The sequence below is a fragment of the Ambystoma mexicanum genome, chromosome 12, assembly GCF_040938575.1.
Source record: "Ambystoma mexicanum isolate Mex_15411 chromosome 12, UKY_AmexF1_1, whole genome shotgun sequence".
Taxonomy (NCBI): Eukaryota; Metazoa; Chordata; class Amphibia; order Caudata; family Ambystomatidae; genus Ambystoma; species Ambystoma mexicanum.
Genome location: NC_090936.1, coordinates 1,134,825,349 through 1,134,839,821, shown reverse-complemented (window position 1 = coordinate 1,134,839,821; position 14,473 = coordinate 1,134,825,349). Strand labels below are relative to the sequence as shown.

At 43.7% G+C, this 14,473-nt stretch overlaps 1 protein-coding gene across 20 annotated transcripts in view; it reads right to left on the bottom strand.

Annotated features, from left to right (window-relative positions):
* CELF2 (CUGBP Elav-like family member 2) overlaps positions 1 to 14,473 on the bottom strand; it is a 1,289,895-nt gene that overhangs the window by 221,679 nt on the left and 1,053,743 nt on the right. For all 20 annotated transcript variants that reach the window (XM_069629690.1, XM_069629687.1, XM_069629686.1 and 17 more), the window contains one exon: positions 14,312 to 14,394. In XM_069629690.1, the coding sequence (XP_069485791.1) occupies positions 14,312 to 14,394 (83 nt within the window). The remainder of the gene's footprint in view (positions 1 to 14,311; positions 14,395 to 14,473) is intronic.

Below are 14,473 nucleotides of genomic sequence, written 5' to 3'. Positions count from 1 at the left end.
ACTGGCGTGTCTGAGCTCCTCGTTTAGTGCCAGAACAAAGATCGATGCAGACACTCTCCTGCCAACTGATGATCAATGTGTGTGAACTAAGAAGCCCCCCTCTAATAAAAAGAGGTCTCTTATGCTCCTTAAGGGGATCGGAAGCACTTAAGCGTCCCAGTCCCACCTGCACTTATTGAGAGGGAGCCTGGATAACCTTTCGCAGCCGCCGGAGGAATCGACAAAAGCACAATTTCACGAACCAAGGGAACCTGGTAAAAGCAGGTCACGCCGCCAGGTAACACCTGCTAACATCGAGGTACGTGTTGTTGGGTTTGTGGGAGGGGGAGGGCATTCCCCAAGAGTTCCAGGACAAATCTGGATTGCAATTGACATTTCACTTTTATTACTTAGTCCGGGTTTTCCAAATCAGCAAATGCTTATGGAAGCAGACAGCTGTGTACTCCTGGATCCTGGTACATAGTAAACCGAATAGGAAGTGCACTTCATTTTTTTTTTAAAGTGAATATGGAGTTTTTCTTTTACTTCACTATTAAAAAACCCACGACCCTGAGGAATAAGGGCAGAAAGCACCAATGTTTACAGTCATGGCGTGGTTTCAAATTCATGTGATATAATATGATAGGTTATTTATAAAGTGCTTAAAACCCAGAGGTTTCTAAGCGCGGAACTGGGGATCGAAGCTGTGTTGCTCCGCATCGTCTTGCTTCTAAGGCGAGCATGTTGCCCCTGAGCTATCCTCCCGAGACTGTGTAGGTAGGTTGCTTCTTGCACAATGCCGATTGATGAAACTGGTTTCCAGCCAACACTGACAACAAGAGGGAGCCACTTTCATGGAGGGCTTGCTGCTTGGCGATCGGCAGGCTTTCAAAACAATGAATCCAATTCCAGTCTTCCAATTGGCTGAAATCAATAGCTTAGGAGAAATTCTGTCATTTCTATGAAATGCGCCAAGATCACCATGATTTTGAATGGCACTCCTTGGAGTTATGGTTTTTGCATGTACTGCCATTTGCGCAAACAATATAGCTAAAATGTTAAACTGGTGCATGATGGGGCGACCGGGGGAGGAGCTAATAAAATGGATCCCGATGAAGATCAGTGGTATTTCAAAAGTGCGAATCACTACACCCGCCCTGACAAGCATGTAAATAGGTTTTCAGATGCATTATTATTATTATTATTATTATTATTATTATTATTATTATTATTGTATTTATTGAGCGGGAACCTAGCAACAGTGCACTTTACAATCATGGGGGAAAGAACGTGGTGACAGAAACCGAGAAACAACGAGCTAACAGAGGAGGGGTAGGGTGGGCAGGTTGGGAGCAAGGGATCTACAAGTAACCAGAGGAGGAAAGAGTGGGGAGCAGATTACCCAGCCTCAGGTACGGTGGGGAGTGGAGGGTGTGTGGACCCAGATGTTAGGCAGGAGCCATTCCCTGAAGAGGAAGGTCTTGAGCTCCTTCCTAACCGTAGCAGCAAGGAGGTGAGTCTGATATTGGCGGGGAGGAGGTTCCAGAGTCTTTGAGCATAAACAGAGAAGGCTTGTCATCTGGTTCTTTCCTTCCTGCACCGGGGGAGTTCAATTCTGCAAATTTGCTTAGTAGTACATCTCTCAGTGTTACGCTGGATTGGAATATAACAGTTCTTTTGTGTTGTATTTCAGCAGCGCCCTACAATTGTACAGAACAGATCATTAACCCCATCAGTACTCTTGCAATATGCACACGCACGGGGCACCCAATCCCAGGTGATCATTGCAAAAACTTTCAAATTAGATCATGGAGGCAATAGAATTTATTGGAACTCAAAATATCTGGATAAGATGACTAACCAAATAAAAGATCTCACTGGTAATCAGAGATCCCTCGTAGAACATTTATTGGTGAACGAGATCGAGGACTGGCTCACTAAGTTAGCTTTTGATACAGCTTTTGTAAACTCAGATCGTGCCATATTGGATGGCTTGGAATCCCCTCCTTGCTTTGATATTGAAATACGCAATGCCACACGAATTATGCGGAAACATTTGCATGCATTAAAGAGGAGGAAATCTGGTGATATTACACATAAAGAGAAGACCAGAAAATGTTTTGAAATGCTTACTATAATTGTGTAACCTATCATATCATAAGGTGGTGGAAAATGTTGACTAGGAATGTTACCTGGCAAAAGATGTTTTTCATATTGGTTAAGGGTAACATCAGAGACGTCTGGTGCTTTCTGGGTGGATTCAGGAAGACCAATGACAAACGCCTTGTCAATCCTATAAGTAGCTCACAGTGTTGTGATTATATTAAGCAACACTTTTATATAAAAGAATGTACGTCTGATGGTCAGTCATACAGTGTTGATACTTAAAAGTTTGATTTGTTAGACGGAGACAACATTATGAATGAGAAACTAAAGGGCTCATAGGCCCCTGGGCCGAATGGACTGGTTAATTTAGTCTTGGAACAAAATCCTGACAATTGGGCAGAGGTGTTGGAGATACTATTTAAGAAAGTTCTTAGTCCGGAACATTACCTCCATCATGGAAAAGGTCTATACTGGTACCAGTCTACAAAAAAAGGTCCTCGTAATTCTCCCTCAAATTACAGGCTATTGTCCATGCTGGACGTAACTGGAAAAGTTCTCGCCACCAGTCTATCAGATGAACTTAACACTTGGGCTGAATCCATGTCCACATTAGATGTGTTGCATAAAGGATTCAGAAAGGGTTTGTCAACCATACACAATTTAAGGCCAATGGATTTGTCAAGTAGGCGCGCAGGAAAACCGGGACATCCAGTGCTGGACGCCATCTTTGTAGATTTTCGTGCAGCATTTGACATGATAGACAGAAGGAGGTTATGGCAGTAGTTGGAAAGATATGGATGACCGGAGGATAAGTCTATTTTTTCAAACTCCTAAATGAGGATACTTCAGTCTAGGTGAGAGTTGACATCCGGGGGGCCATTACAAATCCAATCCCAACAAATAGGGGGGGGGGTCAAAAAGGGTTGTGTAGTGGCCCCCTTGCTTGTCAACCTGGCTGACCTCCCGGAAAGGTTGAAACTTGTAACAAACTGGCCTTCTAGGCTGAGTAATCAGCACATTGCGTGTTTATCCGATGCGGATGATCTCGTTTAATTAGACTGTACATTTAGTGTAATTAAGAGAATTTGAAGAGCTGTACAATTATGCCGCAGAGAATAAATTAGTGATGAATATGGACAAGACAAAGATAATGTTATTCTCTAGTTAGAATAAGGCGAGACCCGTTCTAAAAATATGTGATAACAAGATTCAGTATGTCACCACATATAGACATCTAGGTCTTGAACTATCTACCAAGGAAGGATATGAACTACTACATGAAGCTTGGCCCAAAAACTAACAGCATTAATTGCAAAGTTCTCCAAGCAGACTGCAAGATGTAGTCTCTCGGGCATTATTAGAATTTACGAACAATGCTTCTGCCCAGCCAATTTATGGTGTTAAAGTGCTGATCCTGAGAGAAAGGAAATGGTTGGACATCATCAAAGGTATATTTTGGAAAAGGATCCTGGGGTCCCTATTGTTGGTGGGTATTGAGATCTTAAGGCTTGAACTAGGCCTGATGTCTTTATATGGAAAAGCTATTAAGAAAAGGGGAATATTAGATTTTAAATCCATGACTGACCCTAAATGTAGAGAGTCTTTCAGTGAATCTTTCAATGGAATCTTTGCACAAATGAATTGGGTACCAGAATGGCAGAGTGACTATTATACTATGGTAAAGATATATTCTAAAAAATTGGCAAAATGGGATTGGACCATTAATGATAAACATCTGTCCCAGCTTAGAAGCTATGGTGAGCTCTCATGTATTAGGCACTGTTATGGGAGACCCCAGCAATATCTTTCGCAATGTCCATCCATGTGGGTCCCGCGAACAATAATATTTCTCCGAATTGATCGTTTACCAGTCCTTGCTGTTGCTGGGTCTAAAGATTCCTGTGGAATAACGATACTGCTGAATATGTAAAAAGAGATCCAAGACGGAATTGGTGAAACGCGTAATGACAAATGTATCGAGCTTGTATCAAGCTTACGTCTTTATACAGGGGTATATTCGGCAGATTCGTTTTTAATTATGACGCTATAAAGGAGGATTGGTGTTGGTCCTATTGCTTGAATACAGACAACAAATCAATGCACATTGCACTTTATAGACATGGCAGAGAGTTGAGAAGTTTGTAAATGCTACTAATGAGTAACTAGATGATTATTTTAATTGTATGGTTGTAATATGTACAAATGAAGAGATATTGAGATGTAATGATAATATTTACAGGGTATGATGTTTTAAATTCTGTATGTGTATTAAGTTTTATATGTGTAAAGTTTTTATGAACTATTTATTTAATTTTAATTGGTTATTTATAACGTGCTTAATACCCAGAGGTTTCTAAGCGTGGACCCGGGGATCGAACAGGCATTGCTCCGCATCATCTTGCTTCCAAGGCGAGTGTGTTGCCCCGAGCGTGTTGCCCCAGAGCTATCCTCCCGGCCCATATACTATAAAATATTAAAGATTTAATAATAGTAAAAATAATCAAAATAACTTTTAAATACACCCCTGATAAAGGATTGCCTATGGCCACGGTCAGGGTAACGTTATGTCTGGTCAAGGCCTAGAAGGAAAGTCTTCAGTAAAACACATTTTCAAATAAAAGTGAATCTCATATGATTAAACAATATTTTTCAAACCAGGTCCAAAAGAGAACCAATCGTGGTGCGGGGGTTTGGGGGGGGGGGGAAGTGGCAGAAGCCATGCTATATTAGACCCAATAACAAACATTATTAATCAATAACTGATTGCACTGCAAACGCACAATAAACAGCCTCTCATCTTGCCCAGGCCACCAGTGCGGTTGAACTTCAGAAAGGGGTTTGCACAACATGTAAGTAAAATGTGAATAGGGTCTTTTTGCAAAAGGAAAATGTCCTGTTTATGCAACAACAACAAAATACAGACTGCCATGTTCACGCATTAAATATGCATGAGGCTGGTCTGGAAGCTTGAGGAGCAAGTGACTGGATCCGGGCTGCTGATCTGTGAATATTACAGCCCAGTCTGGCCGAGACCTGTGAATTCCCTTCAGGAATTAGATCCAGCCGGCGACACCGGGGCTGGGCGCCGCTCCGCCTATTTCACTGCATTTTCCAAGTCGCCCCTCCCTAAAAGCAAATTGTGGGGGCTCTTCTGTAAAGGGGTCCAGTGAACAGCTTTTTGGAAACAACATCGAGTGAATTCATGCTACATTTGAGCTTTCCTCTTTTCTTTCTTTCTTTTTAATAAAAAATATCGATTGAAAATCATAGCCAAGAGCAAGGACGAGTCCCAGTGTGAAAAAGCAGCCTGTTTCCAGCAATATTCGACACTGTTATAGGATTCTAAAACTGCATGCACACTGGCGCTTGCTGTTTGCTCTGGAAGATGTGGCGGGAAGTACCCCTATCCAGGGGTTTGGCGTCCTCCGAGCCGCACAGTGTCAAGCGAATGGAGGCAGTTGCTCGCCACCTCCAGCCACGACTGCTGCATGAGGGTATGCGCTGCGAGCAAGGGACAGTGTGAAGAGATGCAGTTTCTGATCATTAACTGTGGAAATCCAACGTTACCAAATGTGGGGTACTGCCCTAGGGACTACAACCCACCACATCTTCCCTAACCAGCATAGTCAATAGCCAGATATCATGGGAATTGCAGTCCGACACATCTGGAGAGCCTAAGGTTGCAGACCCCTGCTTTAGGGAGATCCAGCCTGCGTCGAGCAGTGTGCCCATTGTTCACTAGATACAGAACCAAGCCTTGCTCTCGTCAGGATTGTGCTCATGCATTCCCCGGCTTCTGGAGTTGTCCTCATCAACTCTTTATGGGCCCCAGGATTGCTGTCAACGTGATTTGGTCAAAAGGATACTTTTTAGTAGTGGTTAAAACCAGTGTTTGCCACAGTAGAAATATCAGATGCAGCAATCAACAGTACCTGATCTCTCTCAGCAATGCACAGTGCCAGGATCTCAAGATGCACTGCACAGTAGCCAGACTGCTGGCAGCACTGCACAGTACCTGGTCTCTCTCAGCAATACACAGTGCCAGGATCTCAAGATGCACTGCACAGTAGGCAGACTGGTGGTTGTACTGCACAGTACCTTGTCTCTCTCAGCAATGCTCAGTGCCAGGATATCAGGATGCACTGCACAGTAGCCGGACTGCCGGTAGTACTGCACAGTACCTGATCTCTGGCAGCAATGTACAGCGATAGGATCTCAAGATACACTGCACAGTAGCCAGAACGCTGGTAGTACTACACAATACCTGATCTCTGACAGCAATGCACAGTAGCAGGATTTGAGGCCGAACTGTACAGCAGCTAATCGCTAACCGCACTGCACAGTACCCAGATCTCAGACAACACTGTACAGTACCATATTTTTAACAGCAAGGCATAGTGCCCAGATCTCTGGTAGCACTGTACAGAACCAGATTTCTGGAAGCACTGTACAATACCAGATTTCTGACACCAATGCACAGTACCAAGATGTGAGGCAGCACTGCACAATGCCCGGATCTCCAGTAGCACTGCACAGTGCCCGGATCTCCAGTAGCACTGCACAGTGCCCTGATCTCTGGTAGCACTGCACCATACATGATTTCTGACAGCAATGGACAGTAGCGAGATCAGCTCTCTGGTAGTGAGGCACAGGAGCCAGATCAGATCTCTGGTAGCAAGGCACAGGAGACAGACCAGACCTCTGCTAGCACTGCACACCTTCCTGGTCTCCAACAGCAATGCAGAGTAGCCAGTACTCTGGGAGCACCGAGTGGTACATGGATCTCACCTGCTCCTGCTGCATAGTAGAAGTAATCATGTATATAGCACCTTTTCCCATTTGTATGGCCTCAACACGCCGGTGGTCGGAACAGCCTAGGGGGCCAAATTCCAGGGATGGCAACATTCTCAGAAAAAGCTTTGAATGCATGTGTGCATTTGGCCAAGATTAGGAATTAGGTGGGCTGGCTAGGCTCCAATAAGCAACCCAAGAGGATAGGCACATGCATGGGTGAAGAGCGTGTACTAGTGCAAGAGACTCGTTACGTGTCCAGCTAGACCAAATTTGTCGTAAGTTGTTGCTGTATTTTAATGCCAGAGATGTTGAGGCAAGTCTGATGTAAGGAGGCGAAGACGTAAGTGCCCAGCTAGACAGATTTTTTCATAGATGTAGCTGCATTCTAATGTGTGTGGATGGATAGCCAAGCCTGCAGCCAATGTCCCCTAAAGTGATGCGTTATGCATACCTTAAGCTCAAATGGAGCTTATCTTTCATCTTGCTGTGTGTTCAGATCATCTGTCTGAAAAGAGAGGACACCCTCCCAGGCTTCTCTAGGCACTGTGTGCACAATACCCTCAAAGTCTTCTAAGCGCACTAGACCGGCTAACTTAGTACATCTTCTAGGTATGACAGCCCGGCTACCATAAGATCTTGGGATCATAGGAATCTCTAAACGCAATAGACGGGCTACGCTTTTAGTCTTACTATATATCTTCTAAGTTCTATAATGGTCTACTTTCAGGCATCTTCTAAGTGCAAAGACAAGGATACTTGCATATATTTGTATGTGTTACAATGGCTAACTTATAGATCTTCTAAGTGCAATGTATAGGTTATCATGTAGTGCAATGGGCAGGATAACCAGAGCACTCACATTAGTCTGCAGCGCCAAGTGCCTGCATGGCTTGCATGGCTTGCAGTGCAGCCCAATGCCTGTATGTCTTATAGTATTGAATAGTACTTAAATTTCACGGACGCCCGGCTGGATTGATCACAGAACAGCAGAGTACTCACCATCCCCAGCAGTACTACAGCACCTCAATCGCTGCAGCAGAGCACAGTACGTTTTCAGTGGGAAGATTGCAAAGTACCCAGATGTTTGACAGCACTGAACTTGAATTGGATCTCTGGCACTGTTTCACAGCTGTATCTCTGGCAACCCTGAGCAGTATGTTGCTCTCCTACAGCAACATACTGTACCCGAATCTCTGGCATCACAGTACCCAGATCTTTGACGGCACTGCACAGCACCCAGTTCGCTGACAGTACTGCATTGCACTCTGCTCTCTGATTCCTGGATGCCCTGTAACAAATAGTTCTGTGGCAGCACTCCACAGTACTTGGGTCTCTGGGTATGCCACAGTGTGCCTAGACCTCTGGCAGCAATACACAGAAACTATGTCTAGTGAATGATGCCACCTGAGCTCTGCCGCTAGATCCCTGGCAAAGCTGCACACAACACCTGGAAGTGTAAGAGCTCTTCAGCCATTGTGATTATCACATCACAGTTTCAGGGTCACTGGCTGCACTGCATACTACTTGGATAACACCTAGGCATCTAGCAGCAGTGCATAGAGCCCGGTTTTCTATCAGCACTACATGGTATCTGGCTATCTAGCAGTTATCTATGTGAATCTATACCTGGCTATGTAGTAGCGCGTACAGTACCTCAATATCTAAAAGCACTGTACAGTGCAAAGTCACATCACTGCACTGTACAATACCTTGGTGTCTAGCAACACTGCACGGTACCCGGTTAGCTATGTGACTTTGTGTCTGGCTGTGTAGTAGCAGTGTACAGTAACTCGATATCTAGTAGCACTGTACAGTGCAAAGTCATGTAGCTGCACTGTACCTGGCTATGTAGCTACACTGTACAAAACCTTTATATCTAGCAACACTGTTCAATACCCGGTTATCCATGTGACGTTATACCTGGCTATGTAGCAGCACTGTACAGCATCTAGAAGAACTGTACAATGGCAAGTCATATAGCTGTACTGTACAATACCTTGATATCTAGCAACACTGTACACTCCCTGGTTACCTATGTGACCTTATACCTGGCTCGGTAGTACCACTGTAGAGTATCTCGATATCTAGGAGCACAGTACAGTGCCAATCCGTCTATCTGCACTGTACAGTACCCGGCTATCTACCAGATGGCCTGCTCATCCATCTGCATAGTGTGGTGCCTGGATATGTTTCAAGGATACGCTGGCCCTGCTCTCTGGCAGCAAAGCACAGTACATGCCCTCTGGCAGAATAGTAGAGCTTTCTGAATATTACATGCCTAAGACAATGCATGTATCTATGGAATTTCTGTACAATTCAGATGTAGCTTTTCTCGTTCCATGCCTGCAATTGGAGTGCGTTGATGAAACCTGTTTTGGCGGGGCTGCAGTCGCCCTCCCTGCCAGTTTAACAGGACCGAAAAGGTCTTCACCAAGTCTGACCTTTCACGAGCTTCAGAGGTAAAAATTGAATATTTTATTCTCAAATAAATTGGTTCATTTTTCTTTCTTTCTGGGGGATAAAAAGATAACTGCGGCGAGACCCCCACGGGGTCCAACAAGTTCCTATTCTTCACACGCGCCCCTGACTAATTAGTGTGCAGCAGTTACCTGTGCTAATTAGGTTGGGTTTCAGATAAGAGACCGCAATGCCGCTGTGAAAGAACACTGCGGGCAGGGTCTCCTCTGCTGCAGAACCGTCAGTTTCAAGCTGTTCAGACTGTGACCCAGAAATACAGAGGAACATCGCTCATGGTCCTCAAAATGTCAAGGCCGGGGCACCGAGGATAGCATTGCTCCAAGATCCGGGGCCCCTCTGGAAAACCAGTATTTAATAATGTTAATATCCTTTTAATCCCATTGCCCTAACACCCTGCCACCCAGCCCCGCTCCCCCCACCCTGGGAAATATATGATTTGGCTCCCCTGTGAAAAGGGCAAATACATGCAAATGATGAAAGGTTACTAGATTGGATCAAATAATTTAGGTCCGTGTTTTCAATCTTAATGCTGCCAAATATATACATACTATCTCTTCCCTACACTCCAACAGGGGCCATTATATTTATTTGAGAATTGACCCCTTATTTTCTTTCTTAGTAAGACATCTATAATTGAAGATCTTCATAAAATTGCACTAGGTTGAGTCTTCTTTGGTCTGCTCCTGGTAGGTGGATTGGTGGCAGCCCAGGACTGTTAAGTTCTCTGCATTGAGTAAACTACAGTTATAAATGACCAGCTAGGAATCTTACTTTGTTTCATTTCTAGTAATTGCATTCAATATGAAATTCCTGTTCATACAGCAATATTCTCAGAATTGATTTAAATATCTTCTGGTCCTGATGAAGTGGTCTTATTTGTGTTAAATACCGAAACGCATTAACTGACTTGATATCTTTCATCTCAGATATAACCAATAGCCAATGGTATAGCTCTACATATACATGAATGTATATATTGATACATAGCTATCGATTTACTGATAGATACATTTTGCCACCAAGATTAATGATGATCCTAGCTTATGCAAAACCCCTCATGTAAGGTGTTAAATTTGCCATGGATATGCATTTTTAGAATAGGCCATTTCAGCTAGGCTACATACCTAGTAGCCATCCCTGAAAGCTCACCTCGTGTTCAGAGCCACAGAGCAATGCATTGTGGGTTAAGTAGCACAAAAGCATATGTTTTGCTCCAGAAAAAGAACTGTCTTTATAGGGCAAAGAATATGTTCTGAAGCAAAAGTATACCTTTGAGCTAATTTCAATACCCACGGTGCACTGCACAGTGGTTCTGGACAGGAGGGGAACGTCCATGGATAGCCAATGGGTGGCAGTATGGCATGTGAGGCTTAGTAGAAATGACCTATTCTGCAGTCACACTTCAAGTAGAAGGGGTTCTTGCACACTGTTTAAGCAGTATATCTTAGTAATGTCCCCCCAAGTTACCCCACAACCCCGACATGGTTTTTAACCCCTGTGCAGTGGAAGCGAGATGTGTGTCATGTTGCCCTTGCCAGTCATAGGGGGAAATGGCACCACTGTAGGGGGGAAATTGGCTCATTGCAGAGGCAAATGGTACTGGCCGAAGAGGAAAAGTCAAGGCTTTGAAAAATAGCTTTGATGGCATGTAAGGGACAGATTCTTTTTTTTTATATAGAAAAAGGCTTTTGTTATGGGCACACCCAAATAGCCCAGAACGAGCCTCACAATTTTGTCACGATTATTCAAAATGTGTGCTCAATGCCCAGAGACCTATGTAAGGGCCTAAACAGCTTCTTGTCCTACACTCCAGTGGGATTGCCTTGCCGTTGGTTGTGAATTCAGTCGTATCTACTGTCGAGGCATTGTGGCGGTTCTTGCAACTGGGTTTGAAAATAAAGTTCTCATACTCTCTTACCATGACAATGTAGTTCAGAGACATAGTTAGAGGTTTCCGGACAGAAAATTACAGGCGTGTTAGCAGGAAACTTTGCTCCTCCCCTCCTACCCACCCATTATACTAAAATAGTTGCTAGGGACAATTTTTCTCAACAAGTCCATGCCAGAACTATAGAACGGCAGGCCTCCCTCCATTCAGGTCCAAAGATATGTAAAAGGGGTGCAATAGGATAAGTGAATCTGCTTCCGTACCTTTTTTCTCCATATGTTTTATTCAGATTGCTGTACTTTCCTGCTCAATCACTCAGTCATTCATTCTTTTGAGTTTCAGCGATCAAGATTTTAGCAAATTAGCTCAATCAAAATGAACATCCATGGGACATTTCTTCCTGCATTTATCCTCGTGTCATGCAGCACCATTTTTCTAAGTACATGCACATGACATGTACATGCACATGACTGATAATGTTTCTGGCTATAATATGCGGTCCTATTCCTTTCTGTGGAGCTACATTACTTTGGTTGTCCATTTCCCTTTCTCACTTTTAAGAAAACTGTTTGTTATATGGCCAATAGGACTCAGATAGTTTGCATTTATAAAAGAAATGCTTAAAAGGCCGGCATATTTTCATTAATGAAATCAAAAACGGCCACCTAATGCACTAGAAAGTGAGCTTCGAAGAAACAGTCTTGTTTCTGTTTCCATGATGGAAGGGGCAAGGAGCGTCAGGGAGCGAAGGCACGTGGAAATGGAGGGAAGGTAAGTGGTAAAAATGTTTTGATTGTGGTAGGTCAAGCATAAAAGGAATGGGAGGCAAAGACCAACAGCTTGCACAGAAAGCAGTGTTTTATCGGCAAACGGATACAAAAAGGGGTGTTCTCATCTGGATTGGTTTAAATGACAAACAAATTTGCATCTAGTGATGCTACATCTAGATATATCACATCATTTAAGTGTACACGCACTTAGCTTTGAAACTGAATGTAGTTAACACAATTAATGATTTAGATACACTACAGAATGATAAGAGAACATTAAGTATATAGTTTATTTCATGAATATGAAAAATAGACATACAAACAAATAAGACAACAAAAAGATAACATCTGAATTTATAGTGGTAATTTCATGGATTTTCAAAAAAAACACATGCATCAATTCATTACTTTACACCAAGAACACAAAAATCACAGCAGCGTTCAGAGCCAAAAACAAACATCACAATGGCGTTTCGGTGGTGGAGAAAGATGCAGACCCGCCTTCTTCAGGGCCAAGAAGATCAATTAAGGACCCACTTGGGTAAGGACGTATTTGTTGGTTATGTGGGAGGATGAAGAAAGGTCCAGCCGTAATGTACAGCGGGCTGGGTCAATCGAGGGGGCCACTGCATCATTTAGTGCCCGACCATGCTCCCAACCTTAAAGTGCACTCATGAGCTGACAATGCTGCTCACTGGGGAGTGCTGGGCAGCTGAGGAGAGATGGAGCATGCAGCAAATTAAAATTGAATGAATGCCCCTCCGTACGGCAGAAGAATGCTCTAACTATACAGGCACTGTATGGGTGCCCGTCGGGTTGCCAGTAGCATATCAGGCACTGTAGCGCCTCGTAGAGAGCAGAGGAACCTTACTGCTCGTGAGGACCTCACTGATTGGCTAAAATGCACTTCCAGGTTGCTCAGAGATAAAAGGCAAGTTGACAAAGGATACTGGACTTCTGCTCTATTATGCCACATATTACTACCATTAATAGGTTATCAAGTGCTTTTTGCACACTTACCCAAAACTCATTTGGAATTATTAGAATCTAGGCACTGAAAGGAGCTGGTTAATTGAGCTTTCCAGACAGAAAATGTTGAATAACACACCATTTGCTACAAAATACATTTTATTAGCTTCTGAATCACATAAAACCCACACTTCGTCAGTTAACCTACTATCATTCCAGGCTAAACAATGCATCCCTGGTTGCTCGGTATCCTTTCTTCATAGGACTGCAAAGGGGAACCTACAAAGTGTGATGGCCGTTTCTTAGACACATTCAGACATCAACCCACATCCCTGCTCTATCGCTACACAAACGAATTGAGCAAAGAATCCGACCCAGAGGAAATATCAAGGCTGGGCGCGTATCAACCCTGTGAGTACCACTGAAACTAGTAGCCGGCGCAGCGTGGTCACAGCCGCCATACACAAGTCAAGTCATCAAACAAGCTGGACATGTTGGAACCTGAGCTCTCCAACTGCTTAGCAGACCAAAATAAAACAGTGATGGATTTTGAAGCACAATGTCCTTCGAAATTACAAGACGATGCCATTCACCCCAAATGCATCCCTCAATGTTGAGTCTTCATTGTAACATTGGACACTTCTTTCAATGCCTGCCTTTCCCATATCCTCAGAACATACATTAAACAGCACGTTCACGAAAGCGCTGCACCACGTTGCCACAGGAGAAGAGAAAGACGAACTTCCTCTAGTCTTTGGTAACATTTCAAAACATTTCCTGGTAAAATAGAGTGCCAGAATGGTAGCCCAATATTGCAAAGTGCACACATGCCTAACCTCCAGTTAGATACATTGCATACACACACACACACAATTCCAAACTTCCCTAACATGTGTCCAAATACAGGGAGTAGTTGTTGAAATAATGGGGACTGAAAGACACCCCAATGTGTCCTCCCTTCTACCCCAGCAATCACTCTACACCCCTCACCTGTCCCAAACCACCATAAGCCTTAACTTTTGAAACTATACATTATTATATAGTCAATGTTTTTCACGCTATATTTCACCCCGTTTGTTCTCCACTTGGTTTTTGGACCATTCACCAAATGCCCCTGCCAAGGCTCATCACTTCTCAAAGTGGCCAGTTGGCAAAGATCCTGCTGACCAGATTGGGTCACATCATTGAGATCTCTCGCCCCAGCACCCCACCTTTATTTCGTGCCATAGAAGCAAGCGCTGCGCAAATTGCCCTCTGTTTTCAACCATTAGACACAACGGAGAGCAGAACACAATGGCGCCTTGGCGTATGAGAATAGAGTACTCACCCCAGGTAAAGTTTTAATATTGTGCAGTGCATTCTGTGCCTCGAGTGCAGCTTTTCTTGTATAAAATGTGACGAAACAGCAGCCTGGGGAGAGAAAATGAAATGGTATCAGACACCGTCATGCACCAAATAAGTCTTGCAGTGCAGAGTCGCAAAATAAAAT